The following is a 20,518-nucleotide window of genomic DNA, read 5'->3' on the forward strand; positions in this document are numbered from 1 at the left end:
CTATATAACACCCCCTGTATATACTCCCCTCTATATAACACCCCTGTATATACTCCTTCATATAACACCCCTGTATATACTCCCCTCTATATAACACCCCTGTATATACTCCCCTCTATATAACACCCCCCTGTATATACTCCCCTCTATATAACACCCCCTGTATATACTCCCCTCTATATAACACCCCTGTATATACTCCCCTCTATATAACACCCCTGTATATACTCCCCTCTATATAACACCCCCTGTATATACTCCCCTCTATATAACACCCCCTGTATATACTCCCCTCTATATAACACCCCTGTTTGCACGTTAGTTTTTTCCTCCTCGCCTTCACATTTTCCCCCTACAGACCCATGTGATGTATTTTGCGCCCCTGATTGGGTAATGACGTCATCATTTTATCACAAAATCTACAGTGAAGAAAAATCTGTTATTTGTGGGCAAAACTGGAAAAAAAAACCATTCTGCCCCTTTTGGGGGTTTCGTCTCTACGCAGGGAACTTTCTGTAAAAAAGTACACTATACTAGGTATACAAAGCAGTCCAGCACTGCGAGGGTGTTGGGGGGCGGCTGGTGGGTGTATTCTGCTGATGCGGGCGTGTGGTGGTGCTCTGGGTAACACAGCAATACAATCTTCAAAAGGTAGAGAAAGAAACGGCGACTCGCCAAATTCACGTCTTCTTTATTTGGAGGAATACTGCCATGAATCCATGTGGGGAGGGGACATGGCGGGATGAAGCACTGATCAATGCGTAACGGAGCTTGTCACCTGTTGGGACCCCCCCCCCTGTAAATGTCCCCTCCCTATGGATTCATGGCAGTATTTCTCCAGATAAAGAAGACGTGAATTTGGTCGCCATTTTTTCTTGACCTTTTCTTGGTTATGAAGGTCTCTATTCTTTCCGTCCGGACAATTATAATAATACTCGTTTTGTTCTCTTGTATTTTCCCGTATACCCGTATACCCGTATACGCGGCTGCATCTCTTGCACCGTGATCTGTAGTTTTTTTTGTTGGATTCCTTTGATTGCTTTTTATTTATTTAGTTTTTTTATTATATATGAAGTGACTAAGAATACGCAATTATGGACTCTGGTATGTTTTTACGTGTACGCCAATGACCGTGCGGTTTAATTAACAATGTATTTTAACCCCTTAAGGAAAATTGCTGTACATTTACACCAACGGTGCCCGCATCATGTACGACTGCTATCAGCAGCCATGGACCCGACGGTAAAGACAGACATCAGCGTTCGCACTCGTGTCCGGCATTAACCCCTTAGATGTTGTGATCAGTCTAGCTCATGGCATCTGCGGCAGTACGGCACGGCCGCGGGGATCAGATCATCCAGAATGGCGACCGATTGTCACCGCACCTGCCTCCGGCCGTTATCTCGGGGTCGTCTTCTCTGCTCTGCCTTCTAGTGTAAAGTCACAAATTGCTGCTTTTTGGTCACATCCCAGAAAAGTGAAATAAACTGATAAAAATGTCACATTACAGATAAAAAATACAGATACCTAATGCCGCCGCGTATACAGAAAGACAAGAAAGTTATAGGTGGTCAGAATAGGGCGATTTTAAAACGTACTCATTTTGTTTAACCCCTTAAGGACCCAGGGCGTACCTGTATGCCCGTAGGAATTCCAGTCCCCGCCCAGCGAAATCATTCAGCAGACACCCCATCCAAACCCCTGGGGGGTCCATATCAGCAATCACAGCAAATCGGGGGGAAATGGCGACTGAGGTATTTCCATACTCAGAATAAATGGGGTTACAAATTTTGGGAGTCTTTTTCTCCTATAACCCCTTGTGAAAATGAAAAATTTGTGGTAACACCAGCATTTTAGTGAAAAAATCTAATTTTTCATTTTCATGTCCAACTTTAGCAGAAATTTGTCAAATACCTGTGGGGTGTTAAGGCTCACTGTACCCCTTGTTACGTTCCGTGAGGGGTGTAGTTTCCAAAACAGTATGCCATGTGTTTTTTATTTTTTTTTTGCAGTTCTGGCACCCAGGGATGTGGAAATCCTATCGCCCGACGCCCGGGACAAGTAGTTTTGGGCGTCGGGCAGGTGAATTGTTTATAGATTTAGCCCTGTATCGGGCCGGACAGACAGACGTCCCCCTTATTTTTCTTTAATGCCGGTGTGAGGCGCAGGAGCCGATGGAAGTCTATACCTCACACCGGCTCTGAGTGTATGGAGGGGGCGGCGGCAGGTGTATGTATGATGTGTGAATATGTATGGTGTATATGTATGTGTGTATATGTATGGTGCATGTGTATGGTGCATATGTATGGTGTGAGTGTATGTAATGTATGATGGGGGGGGGGGGCAGTGGCGGGGGGGGGTGTATGTATGATATGGGGGCAGTGGCTGGTGTATGTATGATATGTGTATGTATGAATGTTTTGTATAGGAGCGGACTGTCACATCGGGCATTAGGGCAGTTGTGCCATCTAATTTTATTTATTTTTAGTGGCCCCTGCACTGAATTGCACCCCCAGAATCCCGCCCCCCTTCATACTCACCCGACGACCAAGAGCCCCACGGATGCACGCAAACACGCCCGAACCAAAACTACAACTCCCAGCATGTTGCACCATAACCTGAACTGTAGAACTATAAAGTGCAACATGCTGGGAGTTGTAGTTTTGGTTCGGGTCAGCTGCAGAGCCATAGGCTGCATCAGGGCATGCTGGGTGTTGTAGTTACTAACTGTAATTCCAGTATTCCTTGACACAGACTATGGCTCTGCAGCTGATACAAACCTAAACTACAACTCCCAGCATGTCCCACAATAACCTTAACTGTACTACTATACAGTGCAACATGCTGCAACACCCACACAACCATAGACTTTATCAGGGCATGCTGGGAGTTGTAGTTATCTAGTAACTAAATGCAACTTCCAGCATTTTCGGACACAAAATGCAGCACATAAACTGGATAAGCACTTCATATGAGACCTTTTTTATAAGGTGATCAAAAAGTTATATCTAGACTTTTCTGGGCTTCCCTCGTGGGTAAGAGGAGATACAGCTCTCCCCCCGCTAATATCCTGACATACTGCGATCGCCTATTAACCCATTAGATCACCGCTGTCAGCAGTGTCTAAAGGATCGTATATCCATCCCTGGTGGTCTAGTGGGGGGGATCAGACTATTTTGGTTGAAATTATTTCATCAACCAGGACAAGTAGATTTTCTTGAGGGACAAGTAGATTGTGTTCCGCTTTAGTCCCTTGGACAAGTAGTTTTTTTTTTTAATTTCCACACCCCTGGGCACCATAGGGGCTTCCTAAATGCGAAATGCCCCCTAAAAACCATTTCAGAAAAATTCACTCTCCAAAATCCCATTGTCGCTCCTTCCCTTCTGAGCCCTCTACTGCGCCCGCCGAACACTTGACATACACATATGAGGTATTTCCTTACTCGAGAGAAATTGTTTTACACATTTTGGGGGGCTTCTTCTCATTTAACCCCTTGTAAAAATTCTAAAACGGGGTCTACAAGAACATGTTAGTGTAAAAAATAAAGATTTTGAGTTTTCTCCTTCACTTTGCTGTTATTCCTGTGAAACACCTAAAGGGTTAACACACTTACTGAATGTCATTTTGGATACTTTGAGGGGTGCAGTTTTTATAATGTGGTCTTTTGTGGGGTATTTCTAATATGAAGACCCTTCAAATCCACTTCAAACCTGGTCCCTGAAAAATAACGAATTAGAAAATTTTGTGAAAAATTGGAAAATTGCTGCTGAACTCTTTGGCTAGGTTCAGACTACGGAAATTCTGCCTACAATTCCTCTTTGAAATTGCAGGGGACATTCCGCTTGCTAAAATGTATAGTGTAATGAATGGGTTTCCGTTCATAAATTCACACTTCGGAATTTGTGAAAGGAAAATCCGCTTGGAAATTTCCGCCTGAAGAAAGGCGTTGCTCTTTCTTCAAACGGAAATACTCACGGAACACATTGCAGTCTATTGGAGATTCAGTCGGCTCTGGCCGCATTCGGAATCTCCGGGCGGAAATTTTCTGCCCGGCGATTCCGTAGTCTGAACCTAGCCTAAAGCTTCTGATGTCTCCAAAAGTAAAAACATCTCAACTTTATGATGGTGACATAATATATTGTATATAATAATATAAAGATATCTCCTGTATGATGGTGACATAATATATTGTATATAATAATATAAAGATATCTCCTGTATGATGGTGACATAATATATTGTATATAATAATATAAAGATATCTCCTGTATGATGGGGACATAATATATTGTATATAATAATATAAAGATATCTCCTGTATGATGGTGACATAATATATTGTATATAATAATATAAAGATATCTCCTGTATGATGGTGACATAATATATTGTATATAATAATATAAAGATATCTCCTATATGATGGGGACATAATATATTGTATATAATATAAAGATATCTCCTGTATGATGGGGACATAATATATTGTATATAATAATATAAAGATATCTCCTGTATGATGGTGACATAATATATTGTATATAATAATATAAAGATATCTCCTGTATGATGGTGACATAATATATTGTATATAATAATATAAAGATATCTCCTATATGATGGGGACATAATATATTGTATATAATATAAAGATATCTCCTGTATGATGGGGACATAATATATTGTATATAATAATATAAAGATATCTCCTGTATGATGGTGACATAATATATTGTATATAATATAATAATATAAAGATATCTCCTGTATGATGGTGACATAATATATTGTATATAATATAATAATATAAAGATATCTCCTGTATGATGGGGACATAATATATTGTATATAATAATATAAAGATATCTCCTGTATGATGGGGACATAATATATTGTATATAATATAATAATATAAAGATATCTCCTGTATGATGGTGACATAATATATTGTATATAATAATATATAGATATCTCCTGTATGATGGGGACATAATATATTGTATATAATAATATAAAGATATCTCCTGTATGATGGGGACATAATATATTGTATATAATAATATAAAGATATCTCCTGTATGATGGGGACATAATATATTGTATATAATAATATAAAGATATCTCCTGTATGATGGTGACATAATATATTGTATATAATAATATAAAGATATCTCCTGTATGATGGTGACATAATATATTGTATATAATAATATAAAGATATCTCCTGTATGATGGGGACATAATATATTGTATATAATAATATAAAGATATCTCCTGTATGATGGGGACATAATATATTGTATATAATAATATAAAGATATCTCCTGTATGATGGGGATATAATATATTGTATATAATAATATAAAGATATCTCCTGTATGATGGTGACATAATATATTGTATATAATATAATAATATAAAGATATCTCCTGTATGATGGGGACATAATATATTGTATATAATAATATAAAGATATCTCCTGTATGATGGGGATATAATATATTGTATATAATAATATAAAGATATCTCCTGTATGATGGGGACATAATATATTGTATATAATAATATATAGATATCTCCTGTATGATGGGGACATAATATATTGTATATAATAATATAAAGATATCTCCTGTATGATGGGGACATAATATATTGTATATAATAATATAAAGATATCTCCTGTATGATGGGGACATAATATATTGTATATAATAATATAAAGATATCTCCTGTATGATGGGGACATAATATATTGTATATAATAATATAAAGATATCTCCTGTATGATGGGGACATAATATATTGTATATAATATAATAATATAGATATCTCCTGTATGATGGGGACATAATATATTGTATATAATAATATAAAGATATCTCCTGTATGATGGTGACATAATATATTGTATATAATAATATAAAGATATCTCCTGTATGATGGTGACATAATATATTGTATATAATAATATAAAGATATCTCCTGTATGATGGTGACATAATATATTGTATATAATAATATAAAGATATCTCCTGTATGATGGTGACATAATGTATTGTATATAATAATATAAAGATATCTCCTGTATGATGGGGACATAATATATTGTATATAATATAATAATATAAAGATATCTCCTGTATGATGGTGACATAATATATTGTATATAATAATATATAGATATCTCCTGTATGATGGGGACATAATATATTGTATATAATATAATAATATAAAGATGTCTCCTGTATGATGGTGACATAATATATATAATATAAAGATATCTCCTGTATGATGGGGACATAATATATTGTATATAATATAATAATATAAAGATATCTCCTGTATGATGGGGACATAATATATTGTATATAATAATATAAAGATATCTCCTGTATGATGGTGACATAATATATTGTATATAATAATATAAAGATATCTCCTGTATGATGGGGGGACATAATATATTGTATATAATAATATAAAGATATCTCCTGTATGATGGGGACATAATATATTGTATATAATATAATAATATAAAGATATCTCCTGTATGATGGTGACATAATATATTGTATATAATAATATATAGATATCTCCTGTATGATGGGGACATAATATATTGTATATAATATAATAATATAAAGATGTCTCCTATATGATGGTGACATAATATATATAATATAAAGATATCTCCTGTATGATGGGGACATAATATATTGTATATAATATAATAATATAAAGATATCTCCTGTATGATGGGGACATAATATATTGTATATAATAATATAAAGATATCTCCTGTATGATGGGGACATAATATATTGTATATAATAATATAAAGATATCTCCTGTATGATGGGGACATAATATATTGTATATAATATAATAATATAAAGATATCTCCTGTATGATGGGGACATAATATATTGTATATAATAATATAAAGATATCTCCTGTATGATGGTGACATAATATATTGTATATAATAATATAAAGATATCTCCTGTATGATGGGGACATAATATATTGTATATAATAATATAAAGATATCTCCTGTATGATGGTGACATAATATATTGTATATAATAATATAAAGATTTCTCCTGTATGATGGGGACATAATATATTGTATATAATATTATAAAGATATCTCCTGTATGATGGGGACATAATATATTGTATATAATATTATAAAGATATCTCCTGTATGATGGTGACATAATATATTGTATATAATAATATAAAGATTTCTCCTGTATGATGGGGACATAATATATTGTATATAATAATATAAATATAAAGATATCTCCTGTATGATGGTGACATAATATATTGTATATAATAATAATATAAAGATATCTCCTGTATGATGGGGACATAATATATTGTATATAATATAATAATATAAAGATATCTCCTGTATGATGGGGACATAATATATTGTATATAATATAATAATATAAAGATATCTCCTGTATGATGGGGACATAATATATTGTATATAATATAATAATATAAAGATATCTCCTGTATGATGGGGACATAATATATTGTATATAATAATATAAAGATATCTCCTGTATGATGGGGACATAATATATTGTATATAATAATATATAGATATCTCCTGTATGATGGGGACATAATATATTGTATATAATAATATAAAGATATCTCCTGTATGATGGAGACATAATATATTGTATATAATATAATAATATAAAGATATCTCCTGTATGATGGGGACATAATATATTGTATATAATATAATAATATAAAGATATATCCTGTATGATGGGGACATAATATATTGTATATAATATAATAATATAAAGATATCTCCTGTATGATGGGGACATAATATATTGTATATAATAATATAAAGATATCTCCTGTATGATGGGGACATAATATATTGTATATAATAATATAAAGATATCTCCTGTATGATGGGGACATAATATATTGTATATAATAATATAAAGATATCTCCTGTATGATGGGGACATAATATATTGTATATAATAATATAAAGATATCTCCTGTATGATGGTGACATAATATATTGTATATAATAATATAAAGATATCTCCTGTATGATGGTGACATAATATATTGTATATAATAATATAAAGATATCTCCTGTATGATGGGGACATAATATATTGTATATAATAATATAAAGATATCTCCTGTATGATGGGGACATAATATATTGTATATAATATAATAATATAAAGATATCTCCTGTATAATGGGGACATAATATATTGTATATAATAATATAAAGATATCTCCTGTATGATGGTGACATAATATATTGTATATAATAATATAAAGATACCTCCTGTATGATGGTGACATAATATATTGTATATAATAATATAAAGATATCTCCTGTATGATGGTGACATAATATATTGTATATAATATAATAATATAAAGATATCTCCTGTATGATGGTGACATAATATATTGTATATAATAATAATATAAAGATGTCTCCTGTATGATGGTGACATAATATATATAATATAATAATATAAAGATATCTCCTGTATGATGGGGACATAATATATTGTATATAATAATATAAAGATATCTCCTGTATGATGGGGACATAATATATTGTATATAATATTATAAAGATATCTCCTGTATGATGGTGACATAATATATTGTATATAATAATATAAAGATATCTCCTGTATGATGGTGACATAATATATTGTATATAATAATATAAAGATATCTCCTGTATGATGGTGACATAATATATTGTATATAATAATATAAAGATATCTCCTGTATGATGGTGACATAATATATTGTATATAATAATATAAAGATATCTCCTGTATGATGGTGACATAATATATTGTATATAATAATATAAAGATATCTCCTGTATGATGGGGACATAATATATTGTATATAATAATATAAAGATATCTCCTGTATGATGGGGACATAATATATTGTATATAATAATATAAAGATATCTCCTGTATGATGGGGACATAATATATTGTATATAATAATATAAAGATATCTCCTGTATGATGGGGACATAATATATTGTATATAATAATATAAAGATATCTCCTGTATGATGGTGACATAATATATTGTATATAATAATAATATAAAGATATCTCCTGTATGATGGGGACATAATATATTGTATATAATAATATAAAGATATCTCCTGTATGATGGTGACATAATATATTGTATATAATAATAATATAAAGATATCTCCTGTATGATGGGGACATAATATATTGTATATAATATTATAAAGATATCTCCTGTATGATGGGGACATAATATATTGTATATAATATTATAAAGATGTCTCCTGTATGATGGGGACATAATATATTGTATATAATATAAATATATATCCTGTATGATGGTGACATAAAGTAGACATATTGTATATGTGAATCATTATCTAATTTATTTGGAATTTCTATTTTCCTTATTGGCAGAGTTTCAAAGTAAAAAAAAAAAAAAATGCTCAATTTCAAATTTTTCATCAAATTTTTTGAAATTTCCATCAAGAAATGATGAAGTATCGACAAAAATTTATGACTAGCATAAAGTAGAATATGTTACGAAAAAACAATCTCAGAATGATAAGTAAAAGCATCAGAGTTATTAATGCTTAAAGTGCAGTGGTCAGATGTTCAAAAAAGGCCGGGTCCTTAAGGTGAAAATTTGTTGGGTCCTTAACCCCTTAAGGACCCAGCCATTTTACACCTTAGGACCCGGCCATTTTTTCCACATTTGACCACTGTCACTTTAAACATTAATAACTCTGGAATGCTTTTAGTTATCATTCTGATTCCGAGATTGTTTTTTCGTGACATATTCTACTTTAACTTAGTGGTAAAAAATTTTGGTAACTTGCATCATTTCTTGGTGAAAAATCCCAAAATTTGATGAAAAATTTGAAAATTATGCATTTTTCTAACTTTGAAGCTCTCTGCTTGTAATGAAAATGGATATTCCAAATATTATTTTATTCACATATACAATATGTCTACTTTATATTTGCATCATAAAATTGACGTGTTTTTACTTTTGGAAGACACCAGAGGGCTTCAAAGTTCAGAAGCAATTTTCCAATTTTTCACAAAATTGCCAAAATCACAATTTTTCAGGGACCAGTTCAGGTTTGAAGTGGATTTGAAGGGTCTTCTTCTTAGAAATACCCCACAAATGACCCCATTATAAAAACTGCACCCCCCAAAATATTCAAAATGACGTTCAGTCAGCATTTTAACAGTTTAGGTGTTTCACAGGAATAGCAGCAAAGTGAAGCAGAAAATTCACAATTTCCATTTTTTACACTCGCATGTTCTTGTAGACCCAATTTTTGAATTTTTACAAGGGGTAAAAGGAGAAAATTTATAGTTATATTTGTAGCCCAATTTCTCTCGACTAAGCACATACCTCATATGTCTATGTAAAGTGTTCGGCGGGCCCAGTAGAGGGCTCAGAAGCGAAGGAGCGACAAGGGGATTTTGAAGCGTACGTTTTTCTGAAATGGTTTTTGGGGGGCATGTTGCATTTAGGAAGCCCCTATGGTGCCAGAACAGGAAAAAAAAACACATGGCATACCATTTTGGAAACTAGACCCCTTGAGGAACGTAACAAGGAATAAAGTGAGCCTTAATACCCCACAGGTGTTTCACGACTTTTGCATATGTAAAAAAAATTCTATAAAATGTGTGTTTCCCCTCCAAATTACACATTTTTGCAAGGATTAATAGCAGAAAATAGCCCCCAAAATTTGTAACCCCATCTCTTCCGAGTATGGAGGTACCCCATAAGTTGACCTGAAGCGTACTACGGGCGAACTACAATGCTCAGAAGAGAAGGAGTCATATTTGGCTTTTTGAGAGCAAATTTTGCTCGGGGGGCTTGTCGCATTTAGGAAGCCCCAATGGTGCCAGAACAGCAAAATAAACCCCACATGGCATACCATTTTGGAAACTAGACCCCTTGAGGAACGTAACAAGGGGTACAGTGAGCATTTACCCCCCACTGGTGTCTGTCAGATCTTTGGAAAAGTGGGCTGTACAAAATTTTAAATTTGCGCAGCCCACTGTTCCAAAGATCTGTCAGACACCAGTGGGGTGTAAATTCTCACTGCACCCCTCATTACATTCCGTGAGGGGTGTAGTTTCCGAAATGGGGTCACGTGTGTTTTTTTTTTTTTTTTTGCGTTTGTCAAAACCGCTGTAACAATCAGCCACCCCTGTGCAAATCACCTCAAATGTACATGGCGCACTCTCCCTTCTGAGCCTTGTTGTGCACCCCCAGAGCACTTTGCGCCCACATATGGGGTATCTCCGTAGTCGGGAGAAGTTGCATTACAAATTTTGGGGGGCTTTTTTCCCTTTTACCTCTTGTCAAAATGAAAAGTATAGGGCAACACCAGCATGTTAGTGTAAAAAAATTAATTTTTTACACTAACATGCTGGTGTAGACCCCAATTTTACCTTTTCATAAGGGGTGAAAGGAGAAAAAGCCCCCCAAAATTTGTTAGGCAATTTCTCCCAAAAATTGGGATACCCCATATGTGACCCTAAACTGTTGCCTTGAAATACGACAGGGCTCCGAAGTGAGAGCGCCATGTGCATTTGAGGCCTGAATTAGGGATTTGCATTGGGGTGGACATAGTGGTATTCTACGCCAGTGATTCCCAAACAGGGTGCCTCCAGCTGTTGCAAAACTCCCAGCATGCTTGGACAGTCAACGGCTGTCCGGCAATACTGAGAGTTGTTGTTTTGCAACAGCTGGAGGCTCCGTTTTGGAAACCGTGGCGTACCAGACGTTTTTCAATTTTTATTGGGGAGGGAGGGGGGCTGTGTAGGGGTATGTGTATATGTAGTGTTTTTTACTTTTTATTTTGTGTTAGTGTAGTGTTTTTAGGGTACAGTCACACGGGCGGGGGGTTACAGCGATTTTCCCGCTGTGAGTTTGAGCTGCCGCGCAAAATTTGCTGCATCGCAAACTTGCAGCCTGATACTCACTGTAAGCCCCCTGCCCATGTGAGTGTACCCTGTACATTCACAAGGGGGGGGACCTCCAAAACTACAACTTCCAGCATGCACAGTCTATCAGTGCATGCTGGTAGTTATAGTTTTTCAACAGCTGGAGGCACACGGGTTGGGAAACACTGAGTTAGGAAACAGACAATGTTTCCCAACCAGTGTGCCTCCTGTTGTTGCAAAACCACAACTCCCAGCATTCTCAGGCATGCTGGGAGTAGTAGTTCGGCAACATCTTTAGAGCCAGATGTTGCCGAACTACAACTCCCAACATGCTTGGAGTTGTAGTTTGCAACATCTGGAGGACTACAGTTTGCAGACCACTAATACAGTGGTTCCCAATCTGTGCCCTTCCAGATGTTGCAAAACTACAACTCCCAGTATGCCAAAACTGTCCAGGCATGCTGGGCCAGATGTTACAGAACTACAACTCCCAGCATGCCTGGACAGTAAGGGCATGCTGAGAATGTGTAGTTTTGCAACATCTGGAAGGGCACAGTGGTCTCCAAACTGTGGACCTCCAGATGTTGCAAAACTGCAACTCCCAGCATGCCCAGATGCCAAGGGCTGTCTGGGCATGCTGGGAGTTGTAGTATATAGGGTCCCAATACAGCAATGCATGTCGCTTTACGGCGACGTGCATTGCTGTAAAGGGCCCGACCGCGGCTGAAGATCTACTCACCTGTCGCCGCCGCCGCCATCTTCCTCGCCGGGATCCGGGTCTTCAGGGACGAGGTAAGTACCGGGGCCGGTCCCCAGCACTCCCCCGTCCCCCGCCGCGTCCTCCGGTTTTCCTCCCGTCCTCTCCGGACTTCAAGGGGCCGGGTAGGACGGGAGGAAGTAACCGCCCCCCCCCCTGCGATTGGTCGGTTAACTAACAGATGGATCGCAGGGGATCGGAGGAGGGGGCCGGCTTGCCACCTCACTCCTAGGCTCCAGCATGGTCCTGGCTGTCTGTGTCAGCCGGGATCCTGCAAAATTACCGGGCGGTCGGGTCCCAGAGACCCGATCAGCCCGGTATCTCCGCAGATCGCAAGTTTCCCTTGCGATTTGCGGTTATCGCCGACATGGACCCCCTCGGCGTTTGCCCTGGATCCCTGCTGAAGGATTTCAGTAGGGATCCGCTTCCGATTTCCGTCGGGTGAGCGGCGGAGACCAGGAAAAGACATGACGTATGCATACGTCATGGGTCCTGAAGAGGTTAAAGGGTAGCTCCCACCAAGTACTATATAATCTAATATGTCCCTACCTAGTAGTAATCCAGCCCAAACCCCCTACCTGGTTTCAAAACCTTTTTTAATCGCTTTAATAGAGCAGATTTATTGCTTCTTAATCTGCTCTATAAAGCAGGGCAGGACAACAGGCGCGACGTCACTGACACCTTGCTGGGCGCTTTCTTCTGCCCTCACATCGTCTATGCATGAGTGTTATTTATCTAATAGGGTGCCTCCAGCTGTTTCCCAACTACAACTCCCAGCATGCCATGATTCCTATTAGCGGTCAGGCCATGCTGAGAATTGTAGTTGTGAAACAGCTGGAGGCACCCTATTAGATAAATAACACTCATGCCTAGTGCTGGGCGGTATACAGTACCGATATGAACCGGATACCGTTCTTTTTTTTCTCCCAGCAGTGTCACAAGAATGCCGAGCGCGGCTCTGTTCCCCGTCCCTGTCAGCTCACAGGGTATGGGAACACATTTAAAAGCCTTGCGCGCGGCTAACGTAGTACTGCGCAGGCACAGAACTACGCAAATAGCGTGCGGGGGTTAGGCCAGTGGAGCTGGCCAATGCGCGCAGCCCCAGCTATCGGCGTGCTCGCTCTCGCCTGTTTGATTGACAGGCGGGAGTGAGCACCACAGTGACTGAATTTCGACTCATTGCCAGGCTTAAAGGGGTATTCCAGGCCAAAACTTTTTTTTATATATCAACTGGCTCCGGAAAGTTAAACAGATTTGTAAATTACTTCTATTAAAAAATCTTAATCCTTCCAATAGTTATTAGTTTCTGAAGTTGAGTTGCTGTTTTCTGTCTAACTGCTCTCTGATGACTCACGTCCCGGGACGTGACATCATCATTGAGCAGTTAGACAGAAAACTTCAGAAGCTAATAACTATTGGAAGGATTAAGATTTTTTAATAGAAGTAATTTACAAATCGTTTTACCTGGAATACCCCTTTAAATGAGTCGTAATTCTGTAGTGACGTCACTGCCGAATGCATTCGGCCACTAGGAGGGCGACCCCTAGTGGCTGAATTTAAAAGTGATTTTTAAACTGGTTTAAAATCACTTTTTTAATTAAAGTATATTAGAGATATGTTGTAGTACTTAAGTACTACAACATATCAATTTTTTTACTTCATGACAGGGGTTAAAAAGGATGATTTATATATTTTTTATTTGTAAGTAGTACACTTGTAGAAAATCACGTAACCATGGCAATAGCTATAATCATATTGACCCTCAGAATAAATAGAACGTCATTTTAACCGTAAATTGTTCAGCATGAAAACAAAACCCTCCAAAAGTTGCAAAATTCCATTTTTCTCTTCTATTTCCCAACAAAGTATTTTTTTTATTTTTTTTTGCCGTACATTTTATGGTAAAATAAAAGGTGTCATTACCAAGTACAAAAAGCTCTGTATTGGGGGGGGGGGGGGGGGAAAGTTTTGGATTTTAGAAGGTGAGGAGGAAAAAAACACAAAAATAAAACTCTTTGTGCTTAAGGGGTTAATGTTTTGGACATTTACGCATGCAGCAATGCCATATATGTTTATTTTTGTTTACATTATTTTATTAAAAAAATTGTAAAGGGTGATTTATACTTTAATTAGGAAAGGGGTTAATTTACATTTATTAACTTTTAAAAAAAATTATTTTTTTTTATACTTTTTTTTTTATTTATTTTTTGTCCCTAATATTACTACAGCCTGCCATAGCATAGCATTGATCAGTGTTATCTAGGCTCTATTATAACACTGATCAGTGTTATCGGTGCTCCATTACTACAGCCTACAGTGGCTCCCTGGAGCATTGAAGCGCTGATCGGATGGCGTGAAGCCAGGTAAGGGACCTCCAGCCATCCTCTCATTCTTGTGGATGATGAGTTGTAGCAGATGATTTTTTTTATCTGCAGGTGAAGACGCCCGGGAGGATGGAGATAAATTCATTCACGATAGAGACGTGGCATGGCTGCAGCAGGCGGACGTGGTGGTGGCCGAGGTGACGCAGCCCTCCCTCGGGGTTGGATATGAGTTGGGCAGAGCGGTGACCATAAACAAAAAGATCTTGTGTCTATTCCGAGCCTCCAGTGGACGAGGTGAGAATTCTTAGGTTTGGTATCTGTACAGTCACCTCTGGGTGCGGCCCCCAGTGACCTCAGTGTATTGTGTACGGCCCCCAGTGACCTCAGTGTAGTTTGTATGACCCCCGGTGATCTCAGTGTAGTATGTACAGTCTCCACCTCTGGGTGCTCCCCCGGGGATCTCAGTGTAGTATGTACAGCCTCCACCTCTAGGTGCTCCCCCGGGGATCTCAGTGTAGTGTGTACGGCCTCCACCTCTAGGTGCTCCCCCGGGGATCCCAGTGTAGTGTGTACAGCCTCCACCTCTGGGTGCTCCCCCGGGGATCTCAGTGTAGTGTGTACGGCCCCCAGTGACCTCAGTGTAGTTTGTATGACTCCCGGTGATCTCAGTGTAGTGTTTACGGCCTCCACTTCTAGGTGCTCCCCCTGGGTATCTCAGTGTAGTGTGTACAGCCTCCACCTCTAGGTGCTCCCCTGGTGATCTCAGTGTAGTGTGTACAGTCTCCACCTCTATGTGCTCCCCTGGTGATCTCAGTGTAGTGTGTACAGCCTCCACCTCTAGGTGCTCCCCTGGTGATCTCAGTGTAGTGTGTACAGTCTCCACCTCTAGGTGCTCCCCTGGTGATCTCAGTGTAGTGTGTACAGCCTCCACCTCTAGGTGCTCCCCTGGTGATCTCAGTGTAGTGTGTACAGTCTCCACCTCTATGTGCTCCCCTGGTGATCTCAGTGTAGTGTGTACAGTCTCCACCTCTATGTACTACCCCAGTGATCTCAGTGTAGTGTGTACAGCCTCCACCTCTATGTGCTCCCCTGGTGATCTCAGTGTAGTGTGTACAGTCTCCACCTCTATGTGCTCCCCTGGTGATCTCAGTGTAGTGTGTACAGTCTCCACCTCTATGTGCTCCCCTGGTGATCTCAGTGTAGTGTGTACAGCCTCCACCTCTATGTGCTCCCCTGGTGATCTCAGTGTAGTGTGTACAGTCTCCCTCTCCATGTGCTCCCCCGGTGATCTCATTGTAGTGTGTACAGCCTCCACCTCTATGTACTACCCCGGTGATCTCAGTGTAGTGTTTACGGCCTCCACCTCTGTGTGCTCCCCTGGTGATCTCAGTGTAGTGTGTACAGCCTCCACCTCTAGGTGCTCCCCTGGTGATCTCAGTGTAGTGTGTACAGTCTCCACCTCTATGTGCTCCCCTGGTGATCTCAGTGTAGTGTGTACAGCCTCCACCTCTATGTGCTCCCCTGGTGATCTCAGTGTAGTGTGTACAGCCTCCACCTCTAGGTGCTCCCCTGGTGATCTCAGTGTAGTGTGTACAGTCTCCACCTCTATGTGCTCCCCTGGTGATCTCAGTGTAGTGTGTACGGTCTCCACCTCTAGGTGCTCCCCTGGTGATCTCAGTGTAGTGTGTACAGTCTCCACCTCTATGTGCTCCCCTGGTGATCTCAGTGTAGTGTGTACAGCCTCCACCTCTATGTGCTCCCCTGGTGATCTCAGTGTAGTGTGTACAGCCTCCACCTCTATGTGCTCCCCTGGTGATCTCAGTGTAGTGTGTACAGCCTCCACCTCTATGTGCTCCCCTGGTGATCTCAGTGTAGTGTGTACAGTCTCCACCTCTATGTGCTCCCCTGGTGATCTCAGTGTAGTGTGTACAGCCTCCACCTCTATGTGCTCCCCTGGTGATCTCAGTGTAGTGTGTACAGCCTCCACCTCTAGGTGCTCCCCTGGTGATCTCAGTGTAGTGTGTACAGCCTCCACCTCTATGTGATCCCCTGGTGATCTCAGTGTAGTGTGTACAGCCTCCACCTCTATGTGCTCCCCTGGTGATCTCAGTGTAGTGTGTACAGCCTCCACCTCTAGGTGCTCCCCTGGTGATCTCAGTGTAGTGTGTACAGTCTCCACCTCTATGTGCTCCCCTGGTGATCTCAGTGTAGTGTGTACAGCCTCCACCTCTATGTGCTCCCCTGGTGATCTCAGTGTAGTGTGTACAGCCTCCACCTCTAGGTGCTCCCCTGGTGATCTCAGTGTAGTGTGTACAGCCTCCACCTCTATGTGCTCCCCTGGTGATCTCAGTGTAGTGTGTACAGTCTCCACCTCTAGGTGCTCCCCTGGTGATCTCAGTGTAGTGTGTACAGTCTCCCTCTCCATGTGCTCCCCCTGTGATCTCATTGTAGTGTGTACAGCCTCCACCTCTATGTACTACCCCGGTGATCTCAGTGTAGTGTTTACGGCCTCCACCTCTGTGTGCTCCCCCGGTGATCTCAGTGTAGTGTGTACAGTCTCCACCTCTATGTACTACCCCGGTGATCTCAGTGTAGTGTGTACAGTCTCCACCTCTATGTGCTTCCCCGGTGATCTCAGTGTAGTGTGTACAGTCTCCACCTCTATGTGCTCCCCTGGTGATCTCAGTGTAGTGTGTACAGTCTCCACCTCTATGTGCTCCCCTGGTGATCTCAGTGTATTGTGTACGGCCTCCACCTCTATGTGCTCCCCTGGTGATCTCAGTGTAGTGTGTACGGTCTCCACCTCTAGGTGCTCCCCTGGTGATCTCAGTGTAGTGTGTACAGTCTCCACCTCTATGTGCTCCCCTGGTGATCTCAGTGTAGTGTGTACAGTCTCCACCTCTAGGTGCTCCCCTGGTGATCTCAGTGTAGTGTGTACAGTCTCCACCTCTATGTGCTCCCCTGGTGATCTCAGTGTAGTGTGTACAGTCTCCACCTCTAGGTGCTCCCCTGGTGATCTCAGTGTAGTGTGTACAGTCTCCACCTCTAGGTGCTCCCCTGGTGATCTCAGTGTAGTGTGTACGGTCTCCACCTCTATGTGCTTCCCTGGTGATCTCAGTGGAGTGTGTACAGTCTCCACCTCTATGTGCTCCCCTGGTGATCTCAGTGTAGTGTGTACGGCCTCCACCTCTAAGTGCTCCCCTGGTGATCTCAGTGTAGTGTGTACAGTCTCCACCTCTATGTGCTCCCCTGGTGATCTCAGTGTATTGTGTACGGCCTCCACCTCTATGTGCTCCCCTGGTGATCTCAGTGTAGTGTGTACAGTCTCCACCTCTAGGTGCTCCCCTGGTGATCTCAGTGGAGTGTGTACAGTCTCCACCTCTAGGTGCTCCCCTGGTGATCTCAGTGTAGTGTGTACAGTCTCCACCTCTAGGTGCTCCCCCGGTGATCTCAGTGTAGTGTGTACAGTCTCCACCTCTATGTGCTCCCCTGGTGATCTCAGTGTAGTGTGTACAGTCTCCACCTCTATGTACTACCCCAGTGATCTCAGTGTAGTGTGTACAGTCTCCACCTCTATGTACTACCCCGGTGATCTCAGTGTAGTGTGTACAGTCTCCACCTCTATGTACTACCCCGGTGAGCTCAGTGTAGTGTGTACAGTCTCCACCTCTATGTACTACCCCGGTGAGCTCAGTGTAGTGTGTACAGTCTCCACCTCTATGTACTACCCCGGTGATCTCAGTGTAGTGTGTACAGTCTCCCTCTCCATGTGCTTCCCCGGTGATCTCATTGTAGTGTGTGGCCCCAGATGACCTTAGTATGGTGTGTACGACCCCCCCAGTGATCACAGACACATTACTTTGACTGTATTTCTTTCCCTTGCAGTGCTCTCGGCCATGATTCGGGGGGCTGATGATGGACGCTCAGTTCTGGTCAGAGATTACGAGCCTCAGGATGTGGAGGGAATTCTGCAGGAATACTTCACTGTTACCTACCCCTCACTGTGACAAATATTTATCTCTATAATAAACGGATTGACACCCGCTGCTGAGTTACTTACAGACCTGTGGTGCGATGGGAAGGGTGCTCTATTATGTGATTGGAGAGGGGTGCATGTGTAGAGTTGGCGACCATTATCCGCTCTATCATGTGATTGGGTGGGGGTTGTGTGTGCATGTGAGACCTGTGTTTTGGACAAAGCGCTTTAAACTATACCCATTGTCTTTCAAAATACCGATCCACATGATCAGGAAAAATAAGACATGGATATGATGTCCGCGTCGGAATAGAAAAAAAAAATTAATTACCTAATGTGTCACCCATGAGAGGTCTCGTCCTTCCATATAGAACAGTGGTTCTCAACCTTTTTTGCCTGACTACCCCTTGACAGCCCATTCCCAAAAAATTGTACCCCCAAATTAGAGACATTTTGTAATGATTATAGTATAATTCATATTCTTTACTTTCCTCTATAATAGGCCCCCTGTTCCTCTCCCTATCTCCACAGTCCCCCGATTTACAGGTGACGTCCTCTCTAACCGGAGTTGTTTACTTTTCTTTTCTTCACTATCTGGTCTAGACCGCCATTATGATTTCTCCCACACAAGACTTCTCCACAGAACCAACCAAACAAACATTTTAGGCTCCTTTCTGCAGTACAATACCCACCTATTTACAAACTCCCCATGTTTATTGTCACACACAGTAATAGTACCCGCTTTGTGTCCCCATAAAATTGTTAGGCCCCCTCTGTGCCCCCAAATATAGCTGTAGTCCCCCAAACTGCCCCTATATATAGTTGTAGGCCACCATACTGTCCCGCTTTGTTGCTCCTCTGGTCTGGGGACCTATTGTTATGGCTCATAGCAGTAGGTCCCCGGTCTGCAGGGGAAGTGGAGCAACAAAGCTGATGGTAGTTCCTGCCCATAGCGGCCCAGTGCCTGCGCTTCTCCTTTGCTGTCCTCCTGCTCCGCTCCTCAGTGCAGTGATGTCAGCCTACCATTTCTTTCAAAGTGTTCATGACCAGTAACCAGTGGCTGTGACTTTTTTTTCAAATACTCCCTGGAGTACTAAGTATCCCTGGGGGTACTTGTACCCATGGTTGAGAACCACTAATATAAAAGATATGAAGATACCTGATCACACATGTCTGGGACTCAGTTCTGAGCGTGCTCTGAGTGGTGCTTTGGCAGAGAGGCAGTTGAAAGAGAGTTGTAAAACAGAGGCTTTGAAAGCTGGAGTTTGAGATCGCTGTGAGTGTTACTTCCCTTACACTGTAGAGACTTTAACTCACAAGGTCTACTGAGAATCTATTTGTAATAGTTACTGTCTGTTTTTGACTGTTAATCTGTGAAATCCCCATGTTGGAAAATGCAGTCCGGTGTACATCTTGCACAATGTATACAATCCTTGAACAGCAGTTTGAGGT

The 20,518-nt window shown here is 40.2% G+C and overlaps 1 protein-coding gene across 1 annotated transcript in view; it reads left to right on the forward strand.

Moving 5' to 3' along the window:
- The window catches only part of DNPH1 (2'-deoxynucleoside 5'-phosphate N-hydrolase 1), a 34,418-nt gene extending 15,289 nt beyond the window's left edge, over nt 1–19,129 (forward strand). The window contains exons 2-3 of the mRNA XM_056552934.1: nt 15,202–15,384; nt 18,976–19,129. Coding sequence (XP_056408909.1) covers nt 15,202–15,384; nt 18,976–19,097 — 305 coding nt within the window. The 3' untranslated portion in view covers nt 19,098–19,129. The remainder of the gene's footprint in view (nt 1–15,201; nt 15,385–18,975) is intronic.
- Nucleotides 19,130–20,518: the final 1,389 nt, after the last annotated feature.

The sequence above is a fragment of the Hyla sarda genome, unplaced genomic scaffold, assembly GCF_029499605.1.
Source record: "Hyla sarda isolate aHylSar1 unplaced genomic scaffold, aHylSar1.hap1 scaffold_212, whole genome shotgun sequence".
NCBI classification, from domain to species: Eukaryota; Metazoa; Chordata; class Amphibia; order Anura; family Hylidae; genus Hyla; species Hyla sarda.